At 55.6% G+C, this 22,041-nt stretch overlaps 2 protein-coding genes across 3 annotated transcripts; both read left to right on the top strand.

The window, feature by feature from the left end:
• Positions 1 to 1,299: 1,299 nt before the first annotated feature.
• On the top strand, positions 1,300 to 6,062 carry LOC136098373 (E3 ubiquitin-protein ligase TRIM7-like). The gene is made up of 7 exons (XM_065831711.2): positions 1,300 to 1,799; positions 2,909 to 2,995; positions 3,341 to 3,571; positions 3,722 to 3,744; positions 4,017 to 4,132; positions 4,418 to 4,450; positions 5,372 to 6,062. Exons 1-7 carry the CDS (start codon positions 1,392 to 1,394, stop codon positions 5,881 to 5,883), a joined length of 1,410 nt encoding a protein of 469 aa, XP_065687783.1. The 5' UTR covers positions 1,300 to 1,391; the 3' UTR covers positions 5,884 to 6,062.
• Positions 6,063 to 7,799: 1,737 nt separating this feature from the next.
• On the top strand, positions 7,800 to 21,749 carry CDC25A (cell division cycle 25A). 2 transcript variants are annotated; one of them, XM_065831710.2, is made up of 16 exons: positions 7,800 to 8,015; positions 10,208 to 10,293; positions 11,909 to 11,963; positions 12,607 to 12,642; positions 12,788 to 12,824; positions 13,203 to 13,304; positions 14,034 to 14,141; positions 14,931 to 15,050; positions 15,688 to 15,762; positions 16,388 to 16,540; positions 16,858 to 16,950; positions 17,322 to 17,384; positions 17,485 to 17,583; positions 18,299 to 18,429; positions 18,786 to 18,897; positions 20,310 to 21,749. In XM_065831710.2, the coding sequence occupies exons 1-16, from the start codon at positions 7,864 to 7,866 to the stop codon at positions 20,448 to 20,450; spliced, it is 1,563 nt and encodes a 520-aa protein (XP_065687782.1). In that variant the 5' UTR covers positions 7,800 to 7,863; the 3' UTR covers positions 20,451 to 21,749. The 2 variants fall into 2 exon arrangements, with proteins under 2 accessions (XP_065687782.1, XP_071661571.1); XM_071805470.1 differs by lacking the exon at positions 7,800 to 8,015 and adding an exon at positions 9,130 to 9,346.
• Positions 21,750 to 22,041: the final 292 nt, after the last annotated feature.

The raw sequence follows: 22,041 nt of genomic DNA, 5'->3' as shown, positions 1-22,041 counted from the left end.
TGGCTGCTTCATCACCAGGGACAGCCCAGCTGCCCGCTGCACGTCAGGGATGCTCCATGTCCCCAAAAGTGCTTGGGGACCCTCCTGTGGCCCTGGCTGGCAGCATGCTGTGGTGAGGGGAGCAGAGCCAATGGCTGCCCATGGGGGTCTGATTTTGGGGATAAACCGCTCATAGGGACCAAGCCCAGCGTCCCCACAGAGACGTGAGAGGGGCTTAGGGGTCACTGGGGGGCTACTCCCTTCCCTACGCCCCACTTCTGCCCCCTGGGTGCTGTGGGGCTGGGATGAGGCAAAGGAGACACCGGGAGAGCCTGCGGTGGCTGTGGGGCGCAGGGGTGGCAGCCAGGCCCCTCTCTCCAGGCTGGCTGCTCGGTTTGGGGGGATATCGGGGGTGCGGGAAGGAGCCAGCAGCATGTGGCGAGGCAGCCGGCCCCGGGAAGCGGCTCAGGGACCGGATTACACTCGGCTCCCCGTGTCACAGCTGCCGTGCTGACACAATCCCTTAAACTGCATTAACCCCCAACCCCAGTGGGCGGGAAGCGCGAGGCCTTGGGAGGGATCCCGCTCAGTGCCTCCGACCTCTGTGTGGTGGCCCAAGCTGGGGTGAAGCTCCTCGGGGCTCCTGGCAGCGTTTTGGGCCCCTCAGTTCCAAAGGACAGGGAACTGCTGGAGAGAGTCCAGCGCAGCCACCAAGATGCTGGAGGGAGTGGAGCATCTCCCGTGGGAGGAAAGGCTGAGGGAGCTGGGGCTCTGGAGCTGGAGAAGAGGAGACTGAGGGGGGACTCATTCCTGGGGATCAATATGGAAAGGGGCAGTGTCAGGAGGATGGAGCCAGGCTCTTCTCGGTGACACCCAGTGACAGGACAAGGGGCAATGGGTGCAATCTGGAATACAGGAGGTTCCACTGAAATATGAAATGAAACTTGTTGGGGGTGAGGGTGTCAGAGCCTGGCCCAGGCTGCCCAGGGAGGTTGTGGAGTCTCCTTCTCTGCAGACATTCAAACCCGCCTGGACCCCTTCCTGTGGAACCTCAGCTGGGTGTTCCTGCTCCGGGGGTTTGCACTGGATGAGCTTTCCAGGGCCCTTCAACCCTGACACTCTGGGATTCTGTGATACACAGACACACACACGCAGACACCACCGCGCACACACACACAGACACACAGACACAGAGACGCACAGACACACACACAGACGCACACACACATACACAGACACACACACAGACGCGCGCGCGCACACACACACACACACACACACACACAGAGACGCACACACACACACACAGACGCGCACACACACACACACACACAGACGCACACACACACAGACGCACAGCTACACGGACACTCCCCCCAGCCTGCCCGTTCCGGGAAGCGGCGCTGCGGGCCATGGCGCGGGCGGTGCTGGCGCTGGGGGACAGCCTGCAGGCCGAGGCCACCTGTCCCATCTGCCTGGAGCTGTTCTCGCACCCGCTCATCACCGAATGCGGCCACAGCTTCTGCGCGGCGTGCGCGGCGGAGCTGCTGGGGACCCCCCCGCGCCCCGCCGCCTGCCCGCAGTGCCGCCGGCCCGTGGCCCCGGGCTCCCTGCGCCCCAACCTGTCGCTGGGGGCCGTGGCGGAGCTGGCGGGGGCCCTGGAGGAGGAGGCGCGGCGGCCCCGCTGCCCGGAGCACGGCGAGGAGCTGCGGCTGTTCTGCGAGAGCTGCCGGTGCCCGCTGTGCGCGCTGTGCCGGGAGGGGCCCCCGCACCGCCAGCACCCGGCCCGGCCCGCCGCGGAGGCGGCCCCGGAGCTGCGGGTAGGGGGGTCGGGGCTGCGGGGGCGGGCGGGGAGCCCGCGGGGTGCGGGCTGGGGACCCTGCGTGTGTGGGACGGGGTCCCTGCAGGGGCGGGTGTGGGCTGGGGTCCTCTGGGGCACAGGTCAAGGTCCCCCCTGGGGCACAGGGTCCCCTCCAGGGACAGGTTGGGTCCCCTCCAGGCTTGGATCTGGGTCCCCTCCAGGCATGGGCTGGGGTCCCCTCAGGGTGCAGGGCAGGTCCCCCTGGGGCGCAGGTTGGGGTTCCCTCTGGGCATGGTTTGGGGTCCCCTCTGGGCACAAATCTCGGGATTCTTTCCAGGAACAGGTTGGGTTCCCTCCAGGCATGGATCTGGGTCCTCTCTGCACATAGGCTGGGGTCCCCTCGGGTCACACACAAGCTGGGGTCCCCTCCAGGCATGGGCTGAGATCCCCTCGGGTCATAGAGCAGGGTCCCCGTGGGGCACAGGTTGGGGTCCCTCTAGGCATGGACCTGGGTCCCCTATCTAACACAGGCTGGGGTCTCCTTGGGGCACAAGTTGGGTCCCCTCAGGTTCCAGGTCATGTCCCTGTCCAGCTGTGGATTTGGGGTCCTGATCCAGCTGTTGGTGGGGGTCCCCCCCCGCCACAGCTCCCTCCACCCATCGCCTCCCCAGCCCGTCAGGGGTGCGGGTCCCTCTTGCTGCTCACCCCCCTGCAGCTCTGCAAGGTCCCCAGTGCCCCAGACGTCCCCAGCCAGGGCTGAGGCTGCAGGGAACACGGTGTCCCCCCAAACTGTAGGCTGGGGTCCCCCCTGCCAGCAGCGTGCTCTGCCGCAGGGCACGGCGTGGAGGAGCTGGAGGTTCTCTTAATGCTGCAGCCAATTAATGGAGTGTGTGTGAGACACTGTCACTGCAAACCTCTTCCCCCAAATCCCACTTCCAACACCAAAAGTTGTTTTTCTAATTAAAAACAAACAAACCAACCACAAACTTCAGGGTTCCCACATGAAGCTGTTCAAGAAATGTTTCTGGCAAAAAAAAAGCAGCTGCGAGTGGGGATGTCCCACATCATCTCACTAACATCATGCCAAAATCACCAAATACGCCTTTTCATTTTGGTTTTGCCTTCCAGGAGACACTCCAGAGCAACCTGGTTTTTCTGCAAAAGCAGAAAGAAGAATTTAAGCCCGAAGGAGAAAAGCAAAGCGATGCCCTGCTGGTGCGTGTTCCTCTCTGTGCGCACGCCGAGCCCCCTGCCTGCTCACCCCCATCTTCGCGGGCATGTCCCGTCTTTCCCCGCTTATATTTATCTCCTTTTCCATAACAACACTGTTTTCTCTTTCTCCCTTTCTTTCTCTGTCCATCCCATCTTCCATCCCGTTCTCTAACTCCACTGTTTTGGCTCCATCAGCATCCAGACTTGCCACCCCTCTTCCCCCTCCACTCCTCCAGCTTTCCTCCCCAAAACCTCTTCCCTTTTCCCCGTGATCCTTGACCCCACTTTGCAGCACGGTTTCCCTGCACCAATGGGTGGCTCAGGGACGCCTGCGCCGGTCCCTTGCAGGGGACGGTGGCCTCGGAGCGGCAGCGGCTGCGGGACACGTTCCAGGAGCTGCAGCAGTTCCTGCAGGAGCAGGAGGCCGTTCTGCAGGCACAGCTCGACCAGGCACACTGGGAGCTCGCCGAGGAGCGGCAACAATACATCTCCAGCGTTTCAGAGAGAAAATCGCTGCTGGACACGCTTATTGTGGAAATAGAGAAGAAACGTGACCAGCCGGTGGTGGAATTCCTCACGGTGAGGCCACGTTGCCCACCCGGTGCTGTGATCCCCCCGATCCCCGTCACCCTGCGTCACACGGGAGGGGACCAACCGTAACTCACCGCCCCAGGGGCCGTGGTTGTTCTCGGCAGCACCGGAGCTGACCTGGTGTTTTCTCTCTTCCAGGACGTTGGCAAAATCCTGAGCAGGTATGAAACGGGCTGAGCATCCAGCTTTCCAGGTTTGGAAACGCTGTGGGCGGCCGAGCAGCAGCAGCTGGGGGGAGGCAGCTTTGCATTTGAGATTTCACGTGATGTTGTCTGGACCAGAGGCCGTTGCACCCCTGTTACAGACGGGGTTCCCGTGCCAACAGCTGGGGCGCAGCTGCCCGAGTTCTGTTGCTGCAGGGGGTTTCCCCCGTTGCCCTCCTGGGCTGGCGAACTGCTGGGCTCAGAGCTCCTCTGGGGTTGTTTCCCCTCAGCTGCGAGGCGGCGAAGGCCCCGATCCCAGAGCCGGTTTCCCCGGAGCTGCAGAGGATGGTTCGGAGCCTCTTGGAGACGAGCCAGCTGGTCCTGGGTACCATGGCCAAATTCAAAGGTAAAAAGCAAAGAAGTGGCGAGTGATGCCTTGCGGTGTAGCCGGTGTCTGGGCCCCAGGTGGGTTGTGCTGTGGCACTGGGGCTGTCCCCATGCTGTGCTTCCCCCGGGTTTGGCCTCTGTCCAGGGTTTGGGTGCAAAACCTGTCTCTGAGATGGGCTTTGCTGGAGCCCAGGGCTGTGGGAAGTGGGGAGCAGGCTCCATGTCTGGCTTGCTGTCCTGCTGGGGAGCAGGAAAGATGCCGCAAGAGGAGGGGGACTCATGCATCTTCCTTTCCTTTCGCTAGTGAACCTGCTGAGCGAGGTGGACAGAGAAAGGGGTAAGTTTCTGGAGCTGATGGGCACAAATGAGGGAGAAAAACTTTGCAGTAATTACTTTCTTCGTGTCCTTGGGGCAGAGGTGGGCTCATACCACGTCTAAATCCAGGGTCTGTCTAAAACCAGGTCCGTGCGTTTTGACTAGGCCTGGTATCAAACCCCAGGCCCGTCCCTGTGCTAGGCAATGCCCAAGGAGACTGTCCCCTAACGCCAGCGAGCGCCAGGGCAGTGTGATGCCCTCGGCTTCCCTGGCTCTGGAGCTTTTTCTGTTCTTTCGCTGTGATATGTGAGGCTGTGACCAGTTAAGCAAAGGGGCCGTACACATTTTGAGCTGGAGGAGTGGGTTCAGCGGAAGGCCTGGGGTGGTGGCACTGTGCAGTGACACCTCTGTGGCCTCGTGAGATGGCCGCGGGATGGCAGCAGAACATCCCACACGAACGGGTGGCTCCGGCCTTGCAGTGACATTGCCCGGTTACTCGTCAGAGCGGGGTTGGGAGCTGGTTTTCCCTTCAGTGGGCATTTGTCACCCTTGTCACTGGAGCAGGACTGGCCTTGCAGACGATGCTTCCTCACACCCAGGGGATGTATTGCTCCCCAACACCCAGCCTGGCTGCAGCCCCGTCGCGCTCAGACCCAGTGATATCCAGCAAAGCAAGTTTAGCAGAGTCCGTGGCACCTGTCCCCTGTGCATGGGGACACTGCAGGCTCAGTCCTGCTTCAGGGAGCATTGCTTCGCCCGTGGGTCCCAGTGTGGAGGGCAGCGAGTGCCCCGTGCTGTGGAGGGTGCTGCAGGTGCTGCGCGTTTGCTCATGAGCACCTGCAGTGCTCACAGGACATGTCCCAGCCTTGCAGAAGAGGAGGGAGAGGTGCTGGTTTGCTTGTCAGCAGGCAGCAGCCTGATGTTTCTCTCTGTCGTGCATTAGTGAAGGTGACGGTGGACCCAGAGACGGCGAGCCCCTACCTGATCCTCTCGAATGACTGTAAAACCGTGCGGCTGGGAGGCACACAGCAAGACCTCCCCAGCACCCCACAGAGATTCACGGGCAGCCCCAGTGCCCTGGGCTCCCAGGGGTTCGTGGCTGGGAGGCACTACTGGGAGCTGGAGGTGGGGGACGGGGACAGCTGGGCTGTGGGGGTGGCCGCGGAGTCCGTGCGGAGGAAGGAGTCGCTCACCATGGCCATGGGGAAGATCTGGGCGCTGCGGCGGGACTGGGATCGCCAGTACACGGCGCTGCACATGCCCCCCGCCCCGCTGGCGCTGGAGGAAGAGCTCCGGAGAATCAGGGTCCACCTGGACTACGAAGCGGGCGAAGTGACGTTCTACAACGTGGAGAACATGACGCAGATCTTGCAGTTCAAGGATTCCTTCACTGAGAAGGTCTTCCCGTACTTTTGGCTCTGGTCACAAAAAACGTCCATCCGGGTGTGTGCCTGACAGGGTCTGATGTGTCCTGGTGCCCCATCCTTGGCCACCTGAGCAGGTGAGAGGGGCAGGAATGATGCAGCATCGAGCTGCAAACTCGCTGCAGCTCTGCCTGGGCTGGATCCTCCCCGTACATCGCTGCATCTCCTCCTGCCAAGTCCTTTGGAGCATTAAAAATGTGCTGTTGTTCTGCCTGTGGCTGTCTGCATGGTGGTGTCCTGCGTCTCCCTGTGGGTGTTCAGGACACACAAATATCATGGATGATGTTCAGGTTGCCCAGACCAATATTTGGCAGTGCTGTGTGGCTCGGTGCACTGTGCTGTGGGCAGTGTGGGGATGCAGCCACCCTGGGGGACAGAGGGTGACCATGAGCCAGCACTGGGCCCTTGTGGCCAGGAAGCCAATGGGACCTGGGGTGGGTTAGAAGGGGGTGGTCAGTAGGTCAGAGAGGTTCTCCTGCCCCTCTGCTCTGCCCTGGGGAGACCACACCTGGAATCTTGTGTCCAGTTGTGGCCCCTCAGCTCCAGAAGGACAGGGAACTGCTGGAGAGAGTCCAGCGCAGCCACCAAGATGCTGAAGGGGGTGGAGCATCTCCTGTGTGAGGAAAGGCTGAGGGAGCTGGGGCTCTGGAGCTGGAGAAGAGGAGACTGAGGGGGGACTCATTCCTGGGGATCAATATGGAAAGGGGCAGTGTCAGGAGGATGGAGCCAGGCTCTTCTGGGTGACAACCAGTGACAGGACAAGGGGCAATGGGTGCAAACTGGAACACAGGAGGTTCCACTGCAAGAGGAGAAGCAACTTGTTGGGGGTGAGGGTGTCAGAGCCTGGCCCAGGCTGCCCAGGGAGGTTGTGGAGTCTCCTTCTCTGCAGACATTCAAACCCGCCTGGACCCCTTCCTGTGGAACCTCAGCTGGGTGTTCCTGCTCCAGGGGGATTGCACTGGATGAGCTCTCCAGGGCCCTTCAACCCCTGACACTCTGGGATTCTGTGGCACCCAGGAGCTCAGGCTGGAGCCCCAGAGCTGCTAATGGCGGTAACTGCTCAGGTAAAGCTGTTAAAAACTGTCACTGGAAAGGCAGATGTTCAGGGAGGGGAAGAGGCAAGAAGAGGCAACGGGTGCTCTGAAAAGCTGGGCATGTGTCTGTTTTTAAGGCAAATAGCAGCACCTGGATAAACATCAGTCTGTTGCGGGTAGATAAAGAGTGCAGAGGTGCTTGGGGCAGCCTGGCGGCTCCTGCTTTCTGGAGTGTGCTGTGCGTCCACATCGCTCTTCTCCCAGCTACACCAGTGCCACCGCTCCACAAACCCAGTGTCCGTGCTGGGGACACACACGCTGGCTCCTGATTTCCGCACCGCCGCTCAATCACCGCTCACGAGAGCGGCTGCCGCTTCCCCAGTGGTGCCGCTCGTTTATTGCTCTCACAAAGACCTCGTTTGAGGAGCAATTATGTGAGAAGGGGTCCTTGGCTCACAGGGGTCCAGTTACCCACTGAGTTAATGCCGTTTTTCCCCTCATCCTTCCCCTTTTCAGCGCTTTTCCCTCAGGCGGGGCGCGGGGGAGGCCCACCCGAGGGGATGCGGCGGCGAGGGGCGCAGCTCCGGGACTACACTTCCCAGCATGCAACGCGGAAGACAACAAGGAGTTTCATTCGTTGCCCGCCTTCGCGTTGCATGCTGGGAAATGTAGTCTCCCTTTTGCCGCTCGGGTTGCTGGAGGTTCCTAATTGTCTGGCTTCTCTATTGGACAGGAGCGACGCCAAGCAGCGGTTGGAGGCGGGGCGAGGCGCCCGCCGCCCGTTCCTACTGGACAAAACGAGCGCGGTGGGTGGGGGGATTTGAGAAAAAACACCCGCCCCCTTCCAACGTCGCGCAGAGCCGGGTTGTGATTGGTCGGGGGGAAGTTTGGCGCCAGCTTTGGAGCGGGCGACGGGTAGCGGCGGGGGTCAAAGCAGTGCGGGCCGCACTGACAGGCGGGCGGCAGCGGGCTGAGCCATGGAACGCGCACCAGGCGGTTCTCGGCGCCGCCGGCTCCTGCTTCTCTCCCCGGCTTCTCCCGCTTCTCCCGCCGTGGTCAAGTCTCTCTTCCCCGCCGACCTCTCGCCGGTTTCCGACCTCCGCCTCACCATGGAGCAGCTGGGACGCGGGTCAGTCAAAGCGCGGGCACCTTCCCCCCCACCCCCAAACTGAGGGTCTCTGCCGCAGCGAGGCCTCAAGGGCCTATTTTCCCCCTTTTTTCCTCCCGGAGCCGAAGCGAGACCGAGGGGACCCCCCCCCACCTCCCGCCATGCGAGGCCTCAAGGGCCTTTTCCCCCCCTTGCGGGCCCGGAGGTCCGGGGCAGCTCTTCTCCCCCCATTTAATTAAAAAACCCACGCAAGTCCCTTCCTACATTGAGGAACTTTTCTCCTATTTTCCCCCTCCCCGAGCCCTCAAGGGGTTCTTATACCTCCTCCCCGCTTTCAGAAGCCACCTCACCTCCCCCCACCCCCAAAACCAACCCGAGGCCTCGTGGGTCTCGTCTCCTTCCCCCCAGCCCCAAACGGAGGATCCCTGGGGGTCTGCTCTCTTCGCCCCCCTCTCCCTAAGCAGTGAGGCCTGAGGGGCTCAGCCCCATTCTCTCCTCCCAACCCCCCCCCGTTCAAACTGAGGCCTCAGGGTCTCTTATCCTCACCCTCCCCCCCAAAAAAAAAAACGAGGCCTCCAGGAGCTGATTCTCCCCGCACCCCCCATGATGCAAACTCGAGGCCTCCACAATTCCTTCAACCCCCCCCTTTCCTGCCTCCGGCCCTGTGGAGCTCCCCCCTTCCCTCCACCCCCTAAATATCCCCTTTTCTCCCTAAGTAGCCCCAAATCTGGGCCATCCCTGCCCCACTGAGCACCTGCCCATGTGTAGTGGTGTTTCCTGGGCCCCCTTCCCCGTCCCTCCATGTGCCCCCGTGTTCCCCTGGGCACCCAGCGTGGGTGCTTTCCCTTCCCTCCCAAATTGGCGCTGGTACTTTTGTGTCTGTCCATCCCCCATCATCTCAGCTCCTTGCTCTCCATGCACAGCCCTCGTTACCATTTCACAGATGGAAAACGGCACAATCTTGGGCTCTGCCGCTCCTCTCCCCCCATAACCGTGCGGCTGGCCCAGTTTTGCTGTTATTAGTCCCTAATTCCTTCATCCTGTTACTCCCACAGTAACTTCCACAGTTTATCCCTTGCGTGGCTTCTGTTTCGCCCTGGCCCTCTTGGCCTTCCTGGTATTTGCCCTTTGTTTGCTCTTGATATCATCCTAATTTCTGTAATCACTTGCTGTCTTTATGATCCTTGCCTCCTTCAGATTCCTGAAATTCTTGTAAACGAGTCACACTAATCCCCTCCGTGTCCGTTTTTCTGGTTTTGGGGCGATTTTTGGTGCCTTTTTTTTTTTTAATTAACCCACGTGATGGTGGAGCCACAGCGAAGTAGCTTTTCCCGTATGGAAGGTGATGCAGGGTAAGGCTACGAGCAATTTGCTTAACTCTGTATGGAACAGCGTGTGTGTGATGTGGCTGGGGAGAACCTGGAGTTCCCTGTGCTCCGTTGGGACCGGGGCTGCTCCGCATCCCTCCAGCCCTTCACCTACAGAACAATTTACCTGCTCTGGTGGTTACATGAGCAGAAAAGAACTTGTTTGGTTGAGAATACAAAATTTGAGCGCTAACTACTTATAAAGATGAGTTGGAAGCTTGGTAGTTTTTCTATGCAAAATGATAACTAAATGGGTGGATGCCAAAAGGGTTGCGGTCCCAGAAGGACAATAGAACGCTTTGGGAGGTGCTAATGGGCTTCCAGGCACCAATAACCTATTGCACATTTAAATAGTTTTCAGTGCTAGAGGTCGTTCTGTTGCATTAGGGTGTTCATTTGTGAAGGCAGAAGCTCAGAACAGACTCTAAACCATCATTTCCAAAAGGCCCTTGCAGTTGGTGTGTCACGAGAAAAGCCTGATAGTTTGTGAGGTGACCAGAAGGGCGACCAGGAGAGTTATTGTCTGAAATGACACTCTCCCTGTGTCTCTTTTGGAAATCTAACTCCTAATATTATCAGCAGCGCATGTAGAGGCTTGAAACAAAACAAACCAGGGTGGCGCCGCTGTGGGTGTAAGGTGGGAAAGTGTTTGTAAGCGCGGTGGTGTCTGCACAGAGCACAGGGGAGCACAGTGTTTGGGGTGGCCAAGCTGCGCTCCTTGCACTCAGCTGCTTTTAAAGATTTCAGGTTATGATGCCGTATGCCATACGTTTGCATCCGCACACTCCTCTTTTGTATTTCTCACTTCAATGAGCTTTTAAACCAAACTTCTGATTTCCTTTACAGTCAGAGTGAGAACGCCGAGCAAGACCTGGAAAACAAGAATGCGAATGGTTTACAGAGAACAGTGTCGTCGGAATCCACAGACTCAGGTACGGCTTTCTCAATTAATAGATAACGAGCGAGGAAGGAAAAGCACTGTATCTTTACACTGCTTCCCCTGCAAGCAGCTTTCAGGTGGGGCAGAGAACCAGCGTTTCCCACCTATGATCCCTGCAGCCGCTTCTCACCCTTAGCTCCAGAAAGCAGGCAGGCAAACCATCGCTTGAAGAACTTCTGTTTTGGGTGGTGCGTGGGGTGGTTTTTTTGCTTTAATTGTTCCGAGATATGTTGGCAGTTGAGCTAACAGGGAGGAAAAACTGGTTTTGCCCCCCTGTCTGTGTTTATCGCCGCTGTTTTCTGATTGCCTTGGGGTTCTGCTCTGTCTGGAGGGGCAGCACCTTGTCGGGCTGGGTCGCCCTCCCTGCGCAGAGCCGGCTGCAGGTGACGGCTCTAGAAGTGTTGGGGCTGTGGGCTGAAGAACCGGGAGACAACGGTTGTTTCCTCACTGTCGGGGTCCGCTGTGTATCTGCGTTCAGCTCCCAATGGCCCCGGTTTGTGTTTCTGCCCCGTGGAGGGTGATGACTTTGATGACAGCGAGTTGGCAGCGTGTGGTTTCTCTCCGTAACCCTGACCTGTGCTATCCCGCTCAGACCCGGGCTCTTGAGCAGGGTTTATCTTGTGGTTTGGGGTTTTTGTGTGCGCTTTTATTTTGTTAACACGAGCTGCTTATTTACCTGAAACCTGAGAAGCTGCATCTTTTAGTCCTGCTGCCTATTTTTTTTCCTGATGAGATGTTTTATCAGTGCAAACGAAATAAGCTATTACCCACAAAACATATCTTGCAAACAACAGAGCAGGATACAGTAACTGAGCTTGCTGAAGCTCTGCTTTCTTCTCGGCTTTTTTCCTTTTTTTCTTTTTTCCAAAGCAGATGTTCAGTGCTTCCAAACCACTCGGGATTAAGGTTTCTGCTCTGCTGAGACCGCTACCCTCACGTTAGTCAAATTCATTCTTTGTAGTTGGTTTAGATCGCAGTCCCTGGAGCAGCAGCAAGTCCTGATGGTGCAGCGGGTCTCTGGAAGCCCATCACGATACAAACCCCTCGGGAAGCTGCGTTTAAGTCACCTTCCCATCCAACTGTGCTTAAATGCTCTGTCGCTGGGATGTTTTGCGTGGTTTGCGCTTATGAAGCGCTTGCTGCTATTTCCCATTGCTAGCATGCATTAAGAAGGGCCTTTTGACTACTTTTTTTTGGGAACCAGCCCAGAATTTCTTCCCATAAAGAGGTGCAACTAAACACACGGCTTAAAAAGCCCTAGAGGACTGAGTTGTTTGTTAAGATGTGTGTATGAGGGAATAAATAAGTCTGGGGTGTTCCATGTTCTGTGGCAGCACTCTGTTCTAGGTGACATATGCAGGGCTGGGGCTGCTTTTTGAATTACTCCTGTTTCCCCAATCACTAACACTGGGTTATCTGTGGCCAAACCCAGCGGTATGGAGTACTGTGACTGGTATTTCCCCCTGCACTGAGGTGAGGCTGCAAACGGGGCTTTCTGCATTAGTTCCCCGTCTGAGCTTGGGGTCTTTGAGGAAACCTGTACCAGTGTCTAATGCTTCGCGTTTCCTGGTTCCTGCTCAGTAGAAAACGCCATCTCTCCTCTGCAGGTTGTGCTTTGGATTCACCCGGAACCGCGGCCTCGAATGATATCATGGAGGAAGCGTATGTAACCATATTCTAAGCCCGACCTGGGCGTTTTGCACTAACATGAGCTCACGAGCAGCTTCATTTGGCTTTTCCTTGTCCAGTGTGCATGCATCAAGCTCTTCTCTCCCAAACCTCTCCTAAAAGTGTGTGCTCTGCAGCCTGAGATGCGAGGCTCCGTCTCGTTTGTGTCCCAGAGCGCTTAATGAGCGCTGGGTCTGAGTTAACACGTTGTAACCAGACGCTGAGCACGACACTGGCGCCTCAGCAGCCTGAGGCTGCACGCGCTTGCATGGAAGCTGTAGTTTTCACTCAACGCTTAAATTATAATTTATGCTTGTGGGTGCTGTAACTGATGGCAAGCGGTTGCTCTGAGCTCTGAATTTGCCACTCTCAATTAGATTACTTTTCTTCTCATGTTCTGTCCCCAGGGATGGGGGACAGGTGCCCCGGTCTCTGATTTACTGAGCTTTTCTTCCTTCAACCCACCTTCTGGCCTAAATGATGCTGGAGAGAATTGGTGAAGGGAGGGGAGAAGGGCTGAGTGTCATCAAGAAAAATGTTGGCTTCTGCTTAGCATAGCACTCCATGACTTAATACAGGTTGATTTTCAGTGTGTTACCCTTTGGTGCTAACTGGGGGGCATCTCGCTTGCTTTTAGGTTTGAGAAAGCAATTCTTGAATCCAGCAGGCTGAAGTGAGTATAATTCTGTTTTAGCTTCTCTGTCAGCGACTGTTGTAGCTTGCGGAGTTTTACTGGGGGGAAACAAAGTGATTTTTCCTCGTGTTACTGTCTTTGAAAACAAACTACTGAAATAAATCTTGGTTCTTTTTCGTTGTAGCCTGCGAATGCCTTTCAGAAGAATCCATTCACTGCCGGTAAGTGGGGGTGCTGTTGGTGTGGTATAAATGGTAAAGGATTTAGCATGTTAAGTGTTTTTAGTTGGATACATTCCATAACTCGTTAATTTGCTGGCTTCAAGAACAGCTACTGTGCTACCTAATGAAAGCTGTCAAGATTACAGCTTGTAAACTTGAAATCTCACTCATGTTGGGGTGAAATTACCGTGACGTGGCTTTGTTGCTAATGTGGCAGAAGTGTTTTGGTACCTGTACTGAGGTGTCAGCAGTAAAGACTCCTGCATGTAATTTGCACCAGAGACCTTACAGTCTTTATTCACTCATTTCTTGCTTAAAATGCTGCACAAAGACCGTATTGCACAATCCTGAACCGGCGTTTTTCTCTGCTCGCCGTAGCAAAGCCTCCTGGGGTCCAGCCCCGCTCTGAAGAGAAACCATTCCAACTTGCTGGACGGGGACGCTTTTCAGCTCTTGGAACCAGAGGAGAACAAGGAGAACGTGAGTGTCTGCGCGGCGCACACCCCTCCGGCGGGTGGGAAAGGCGTCTTTACCCTCTGCTGGGCCGTCCTTCGGACACAATAACATTTGGTGTGGATTATCTTGGCAACAGCACCAATTATAGCAACCGCAAACTGATGATAGGTTAATAAAAATCCAGAAGACCACGCTGCTTTGTGCTGCTGCCCCTGAGTCATTTCAGGCTGCGGTACGGGGAGCTGTGTCCTCACCGCCAGCTTTAGGGAGCTGTGAGGGGTGTCTCCAGAAAACTCTTGAGATAAATCACCTCATCCCTTCCCACTGCTGGCGCGGGGAGCCCTGGCTCCTTGCGGCACAAACTCCCTTTTGCCAGCTTGGCCTGAGAGGCTTTGCTGCTGGAAATGCCCTCAGTAGGGTGGTGCCAGGGCTCTGCAGAACAGCAGGTGGCAGCGGGCTCAGCTGCCTTTACAACTGATGCGTTTTACCGAGAAGCTGGCTGACCAAAGAAATAAAAAAGCCCTCAGCCTGTAGGTGATAACAAGAGGATAAAAGCTCGATGTTGCTAAATGAATCACTGTTGCAGCATCTTTAATTTGAAAATATTTGATTCAGATTATTCCTGGTGGTGACAGGGAAATTAAATCCAAAACATCAGGTAGTTTTAAAAAACCTAAAGGGATAAAATGGTCCTAGCAGCTTACGCTGTTTGTCATTTTGGTAAAATGATCGCTTTTCTCTTTTTAAATTCAGGAATCTTTTGAGTTTAAGAAGCCAACCAAACCAGCTTCTCGCAGTTCCGTGCATGTCCGTGACAAAGGTGCTCCTGGGCCGCTGCGGAATTCATCTCCAGCTCCCACGGTAAGTCCAGCCCTCTTCTTTGCAACTCATTCTCACCTCATCCTGTGCATACCTGCTGCGTGGGAGCAAAAAGGCCTTGTTAATCACCACTGCTCACCAAAAAGGAAAATTGGCCTGTCTGCCAACCCCTCACATTTGGTGGCCAGAGGGTGGAAACGTGGATCGTTGTGTGCCAGGCAAGTCACGGCAGAGCTGAGGTGCTGCACTAAGCCAAGGGAGTGTGGAAGAAAGAAATTTAGTTTGTAATTGTTTTCCCTATCAATAAAGTAGATATTTATATCGAGGCAGATGCATTTGGAGCCATGGAGCCAACTGTGTAGATGCAGCTGAATCTCATGTCCAGATACAACACGCAGGAAGAAAATATTAGCTTGTTCGTGTTCTGTTGCTTAGAAAAAGCAGCTGAAAGAACGTGATGCTCCCAAACAGAGCTGGGGGAAATAAGTCTTGTCTCCACTCCTTTAGTCTGTTAGTCCTTGCATCTTGTGCCTAGCAGCTGTGGAGTTTATGTTCGTTCACAACCCTGTTGTCACCACCTGTTTCTCTCCTTTGCACCTTGGCTGGGTGGCTCTTCCAGAGAAGAGGGTTATTGCTTAACGAGGCTAACGAGGCTCTGCTGCTGGAGGGATCCAGAAGTGCTGGAATGTGGGGTTTGATGGTTGGTGTATTGGAGGTGGTGGGACAAGCGCTGTGTTTTGAGCTGCATGGCATCGGCTCTGGGGTTACAGTGTCCGCAGGAAACAAGAATGTTAAAATTAACTCTTATGAAAATTCACTGTCCTGTCACAGTCTCCCATGGGGAAGCAGGAGAACTCCAGGCCAGCCTTCCTGCCGCAGTCCTCTCTGCCTTCCTCCGAAAGCGAAGATGACGATGGGTTCCTGGAGCTGTTAGATGAGCAAGATTTGAAGGTACGTACAAAGGAAATATGCTAAACATCCCCAAATCAGGTCTGTCTAATGTTAGTCTGCTGGCGGTGTGTCTGTGGCGCAGGTCTGTGCCAGCAGAAGGCAGGGTGGTAAATCAAGCTGCAAAAAGCGGGGAATCCAAGCAGATGTGTTCTCACCATCTTTCTCAGCTCCCGCATCCCCGTGTCTCTGTCGTACACGTGCTCACTCCCAGCACGGACACCGGGATTTACTCGGGGTGTGAACAGCAGCTTAAGAGTCGCTGCCGTTCCCGTTGGCAGACGGGAGCTGCGTTACTGGAGAGAGTTACTTGGACAGTTGGCGTTTTCCTTTAGGAACTTGCTGAAAGAGCTACAGGTGCCATTTGCTGTGGAGCCACTTAAACAGAAGACTGTTTCTAACTGAATTTGAAATGCTTAAAGCTTTGGAGGAACATCATTGTCAATCAATCAGTGAGCTGATAGGACTTACCTTCTCCAATATGTCTGGACTTGGTTCCATTATTTCATTGAGAACTGGACTAGTGGCTGTGCTAAATTCCTAAACCTGCTCTGAGGGCTGAGTTCAAGGGGAGTGTTTTCCCAGCTGCGTTTCCAACCCCTGCTGAAACAGATGAGAATGAGCTTTATTCTCTCCTCAGAACGACGAGGAGGTGCCATCCGACGTGTCGAGCCTCTGGACCGCGCCGCTGGTCATGAGGAGGACGGACAATCGGGTGAGTGTTCGGCGAGCACAGCAGAGCAGAGGCGGGACTGTGCTCCACAGCCCTTTCCCTGCGGGACAAGCGACCTCACTGTCTCTGATCCCCGATTCCTGAAAACAGCACCAAAACAACATCTGGCACAAACCCCTTCTGTGTTCTGGTGTCTGTTTACCTGGAAAACTTTGTCAGGGTGGAACAATGCTCAGTGTGTGCATGTATATAAAGGTATTAACTTTCTTTTTATGGAATCCCTTCATAAATGCAAGAAGATTGTGGCTTCCCTTATCAGACACTTCTTGATGTATCTTGAATGTGTGTCCCACAGACTCCCATGGGGTGCCTGTAGCTCAATCTTCTGACAATAGACTGTGAAGGGAGTTTAGAGCCCAGCAAAAATCTCTGTAATCTGCTGATAGATTGTCTGCTAATTGGTATAAATTAGCACTTTGTGTTGCTTAGTCCGTGCAGCAAGAATAGAATATGGCTGGAAATGCAGATCCTGGGTTTGGGTGACCTCGACATCCTGCTCGTGCTGCGCAGCGGCAGCATCTTCTGCAAAGCAAAGTGATCTGAGGTTTGCTTGGTTTCTAATCCAAACCTTCGCTGGGCAGCTCTTGACATCTCTCCCTCCTCGCAGGCCAAACGCTGCCGGCTGTTCGGCTCCTCCTCTGTGCCCAGCGCCGTGGGAAGAACCACCCAGAAGAGGATGGAGAGGTCCCAGGAGGAGGATTCGCCGGGGAAGAGCAAGAAGAGGAAAAGCCTGCCCGGGGTGCCCGCCGAGGACTCAACGGTGGGTGCCTGGGCCCCTGATGGTGTGATGGAGCGTTAATTAGGAGAGGATCTAATATAGGGGTCTAGTTAATGAGAGGGAGCTTTTTGAGGTGAATTGCTGACCCAGGAAAACTGTCTTTTCCCTGTGTAGTGGCTGGGGTTGCTGGTGCAGGAGTTGCGTAGTCTTGAGCCTGAGTTTTGGCCTAATCCAAAGGGGAAGCTGAGGGGTCGCAGATCAGGGATTCAGAGTGGATTCTGGAGTTTTCTGCTAGGTTTTGGGAGAGGATCTGCCCACTGTCAGCACTCGGCACTGATCTCCATCCTCTGTTCCCCCAGAGTCTGAAAATGGTGAAGACGCAATCCTGCACCGCAGAGATCGAAAGCATTTTGGACAGTGACCAGAGAGACCTGATTGGGGACTTCTCAAAGGTAACCCGAGCCATTGAACTGGCCAGGTGGTAGCTCAAGTGTTTCAGTGGCCTCTCTTGGTAGAGATGTCTCAAACCAGCCGAGCAAAGCGCTTTAACAAACACTCCGTGTTCAAATTATTTGGAGAGACTGTGGGTGAGAAGGTTCCTTTCCGAGGGGAGACACAACGCAAATCACTTGTGCTTATTCAAAAAGATCTACTACATTACTTAGGAGCAAAAAATGGAATTCTGTGCTTGAATTTTGGAATTCTTAGTTTTAACTCTTGAGTTTTGCTGAAGAGATTCTTGTCAATAAAGCAGCTGTTACGAGATTAACAGCTGGACACTCACATGTGGGATTTTCTTGGTTAAATGCTGTCTGTTTTCTAGGGTTATTTATTCCACACTGTCGATGGGAAACATCAAGATTTAAAATATATCGACTCGGAAATGGTATGTGTCCCAGTAAGAAAAATCCTTTACTGGGGGAGGGGGGAATTAAACCAAACCCAACACAAAAACATCTCAACCACCCAAACTCTGTGTTTTTCAGATTGTGTCTGTGCTGACCGGGAAGTTCGCGAGCTTCATCAAGGAGTGTGTGATCATCGACTGCAGATACCCGTACGAATACGAGGGAGGACACATCAAGGTGTGTTGGCCCCGTAAGAGCCACGTGGAGTTGTCTGGAGGCGCAAACTGGCGTCCCTCGTGGGGCTGCTCTTCAGCCAGTGTCCGAGGCCCTGGGGAGGTGACACGGATGAGACAATCGAGTGTCCCACTGGGACTGGAACAGGCAGTGGTGGAGTCACCATCCCTGGAGGGTTGGACAGATGGACATGAGGTTCTCAGGGCAGGGAGCCGTGCCAGGGTGGGTTATGGTTGGACTCTATGATCTCGAGGGGCTTTTCTAACCCAAATGATTCTGTGATTCTCCTTTGAAGGAGGGAACATTCCGCTTCCTTTCAGTGGAGGGTTGGCCTGTGTGATAAAATGGTTCCAGAGGAGCCTGTAAGACACTCTGTCCAGCATCCTCATACCTAGGGCAGCTAAAATTAAAATATTAAAGTTAATTTAAACCACAGACTTTAAAGAGCAAACCGCTTTGCCAAACAGAGTTGATTTTGAAATTTGCTGCCCGAACCAGCTGCCCAGCCCTCGCAAATGCCATGAGACGGGAAGGGGAATCCAACCAGCCACAACCTCTGGCTCTTGAAATGGGCAACTGAAATGGGTCTGGCCACCTGGAGTGGGTGTTGGGCTGTCTGATGTTCTGCTGGGCTTTGAGGTCGTGTTCCCGGTGGCTGGAGAGGGTGGATGGACGGGTTCATTCTGCTCCGCTCACTGCGCGGGCTCTGCCGTCACAGGGCGCCGTGAACCTGCACATGGAGGAGGACGTGGAGGAGTTCCTGCTCAAGAAACCCATCCAGCCCTCGGAGAACAAACGCGTGATCATCGTGTTCCACTGCGAGTTTTCCTCCGAGCGGGGCCCTCGCATGTGAGTTACCGTGTCCTCCCCTCGCCAGCAGCTCGCTGTGCTGCCTGGGAGCGAAGCCCTCGGGGTGGCACCGCTTAGCGTGCCCCTTGAGGTGAGCTTTATCCCAAATAGGTGTTGGTTGTCACCTCTGAGTATGTGACACAAACCGTGACATGAGTGAATTTGGCTGGGATGCCTAGAGATGGAAAGGGAAAGAAAACCAGTTGGCCATGGCTTTGCAGCCAGCGCAGGCGTCAGCACGACCCCGGCGGGCAGAACCTGGTTCTGTGACCCCGGAACGGGGAGTTTTGGGCCAGAGCTGTTTGGTTTGGTTGCTGTTGAATGTGAGATTTACCGCGGGCTCGTTCCTGCCCCAGGTGCCGCTTCGTGCGGGAGCGGGACCGGCTGGGTAACGAGTACCCCAACCTGCACTACCCCGAGCTCTACGTGCTGAAGGGCGGCTACAAGGACTTCTTCTCCCGGTGCCGCGTAAGTCACGGTCTCTTAAACTCTCCTCTTGCACTCGGGGAGGAAACAACAGATCAATAACTGATGTATTTGCACTCGATCTCTTTGGAGCGGGGTGTTTTTCCTGGGGTGGCTTTTCCCGCTCTGTTTCTTGGTGCTGTCCCGCACTGGGGCAGTAGCTCTCTTGCTGCTGCACCTGAAAGGTTTTTCCACTTGTCTCAGGAGTAAGAAATATAAAACTGGTTTCTGCCCTTTGAGAACAAGTTCAGAATGTCCTTTGATTCAGGACAGCTCGACCTGCGAGGACCGGGTGGGCAGGGAGGCTGGGTGGTAATCACTGTGTAACAGCTACAAACCCGGAGTCTCGTGCTGCACTGAAACGTAACACAACACTGAAAAACACGAGCTTTGAGTTTTCAGCCTCCAATTCGGAAAAGGAAACCCAGCAATGCCCCCAGATCTTCCCAGTGCCGTGTGTCTCGTGTCACTTGGCGAATGCCGCGTTGGCGTTTTGGTGGCCGAGCTCGCTCTCTCCAGCTGCTTCTCCCTCCTGCTCTCCCCCCATCCCGTCTGTGCCCCGACTGTCACCTTAGTCCCTCTCCAGCCCCGCGCTTTGTGTTTTCTCTTCGCCGACCCGCCTGTTCTGTGATCGCTGTGTTTTCAGCCCATATGAGATACCTGGCGTGGGGCTGCCTGTGGTTCCCAGGGGTGCGTTGTGCCTCCCAGCGCTGGGGCGGCTGTGGGGGATCCTGGGGTCGGTGTGGATGGTTTTTGGCTGCCCTGCGGCTGAGAACACCCAGGTTTTGTCTCTGGTCCCTCCCGAGGTGGCAGGACCAGGGGCCTCAAGGTGGCAGCAGGGACCAGCTGGTGGCAGCAGGGACCAGCGGCCTGGCCGCTCTGCCGGCTTTTGTGCCGTTTGTGCCAGGCCCCAGGCTCAAACGTTCCTCACATCTGCGCGGTTCGCGGCGGATGCTGCACAGACTGAGCTTGTGTATCAATGGCTGCTGGGGAGTTCAGAGTGAGAGCTGAGGGCTGGAGGTCCTTCAGGTTCCAGCCACTGCTTTTGGAGTCGCTGTATCCCAAATATTGCCGGGGTTTGTGCAGCAGCGGTTTGTTTCTCCCCAGAAAGGGCTGTGGGGCATTGGAACAGGCTGCCCAGGGCAGTGCTGGAGTCACCATCCCTGGAGGGCTGGACAGACGGACACGAGGTTCTCAGGACATGGGGCAGTGCTGGGGTGGGTTATGGTTGAACTGCATGATCCTGAGGGGCTTTTCCAACCAAATGATTCTGTGGTTCTATGAGAGTCCTGCCCAGGGCAGGGGCTCTGGGTCTGTTTATTGGGGTGGTGGTTGTTTGAATGGCTCCGCTGGTGACTCTCAAGGAGATCGCGGCTCCTGTGACACACCAAACAAACCGGCTTCTGTTTCCCCAGAGCTTCTGTGAGCCCCAGAGCTACCGCCCCATGCACCACGAGGACTTCAAGGAGGACTTGAAACGGTTCCGCACCAAAAGCCGGACCTGGGCCGGCGAGAAGAGCAAACGGGAGCTGTACAGTCGCCTCAAGAAGCTCTGAGGGCTGAGCCGGGCTCGCCAGGACTGGCTGCGGTCCCACTCGGGGGTCCCTGCTCGCCCGGCGGCGCTGGGCCCAGGGGACGCCAGCACCCCCGTCCCGCCGGGGCGGCTCTTGGCATCGATCTGGCCACGCTGCTTCGTGGAAACGGCTTCTTGTCCCTGTCACATCCACAAAGCGCCCGGGGAGGGGGGGACGCTGCCCTGTGCCACCCGCGGGCTGCGTGCTGTGAGCAGGGAGGATGTTTTAGTGCCTGTTATTTTTTAAAACGCTTTATTTTATTTAAATACAGTCAAACGAAGCTAACGCCGCTGCAGTTGAATCATCCGGATTGGACTGAGACTTTGTTCTTGCGGCCTGCTGGGGGTGGGAGGTTTAGTTGTGTGTTTTTCAGCTGCGGCTTGGGTTCTGTGTTATAGTAGCTAAAGGGGTGAAGTAAAATAGGAAACGGTTACAGCTGGAGGTTCCCACCTCGCTCAGCTGGTGTGTTGTGAGACCCTTTTGACGGGGCCGGTCTGAGGGGAAACTGCCTGTTGTATGTAGATACCATGTGCGCCTCGTTTACTTAACGTAGATTGCTTTATTTTGTAGTAATGTGCATTTAGCTGCTGCTTTAGTTCTAGAGCATTTGGTGTTTCACAGCGGGGAGAACTCCTGGGCCCTGAGGGGAATTTGGGTGAGCTGGAACCGGCTGGCACAGCTGGGCCCGGGTTTCTCAGCTGCTCCTTCCAAGGCTGCGTGTTCTCGTGGAACGTGTTCAGAGCAGAGCGTGCGGAACCCCGTCTGTGGTCCCGGGGGGCTGTTCTGGACCCCCTCCTGCTGCTGGGGCCGCTTCCCCACCAGCAGAAGCACCTGCCAGGAAAAATAAGGAAATCAAGTTCATTTTCGAAGGAAGAGCTTCCCCGGCGGCGCCGGAGCCTGTGCCCTTGTACCCTGTACCCAGCCCCGAAGCAGAACTGGTGCTTCCACGGCACCACCGTGCCCGTCCTGGAGCTGCTTTGCTGCCGCTGGCGATGTCGTGTGAACCCGCAGGGAGGGGGACGGCGGCTCCTGCCCCCGACCCGGCGACCCCGCTGCCCCCAAACAGCCGCGTTGCGGGGCTCTGTGTGCCAGGAACCCCCGAGCTGCTTCTGCCCGTGTCAAAAAATACTGAAGTGGAGGTGCCTTATGTGGAATTTTAACTTCTGGGTTTTTTTACACTGTTTCTTAAACCTGCTGTAAATGGTCGTGTGAACTGGAAGGATAAACTCGGAACACTTTCTCTTTAAAAAGAAAACAAAAATAAACCCTGTTTTGCTGGTTTCCCTCACAGCTGCAGCCCTTGCATGGGAAGGTGATGCAATGCTAGATCAGAAATGGCCATTTACCAAATCTTGTATCTCACCCCCCAGGTTTGAGCTCCTGGGGGGCTGTGTGGGACATGGGCTGCACCCCCATCTCCCCAAACTGTGCTGAGCTTTAGTAGCAAATAACCAGCTTAGTGGTACAACTGGGGGCTGATGTCTGGGTACAACTTCCCAACCAACATCTGCTCTGTGTCGCAGTTGATCTCGCTGGCTGCGTTTGGGAGAAGCAGCTGGAAGCTGCTGCCGGG

Source organism: Patagioenas fasciata, chromosome 2 (genome assembly GCF_037038585.1).
Source record: "Patagioenas fasciata isolate bPatFas1 chromosome 2, bPatFas1.hap1, whole genome shotgun sequence".
Lineage (NCBI taxonomy): Eukaryota > Metazoa > Chordata > Aves > Columbiformes > Columbidae > Patagioenas > Patagioenas fasciata.
This window is presented reverse-complemented; position numbering and strand designations above follow the sequence as displayed.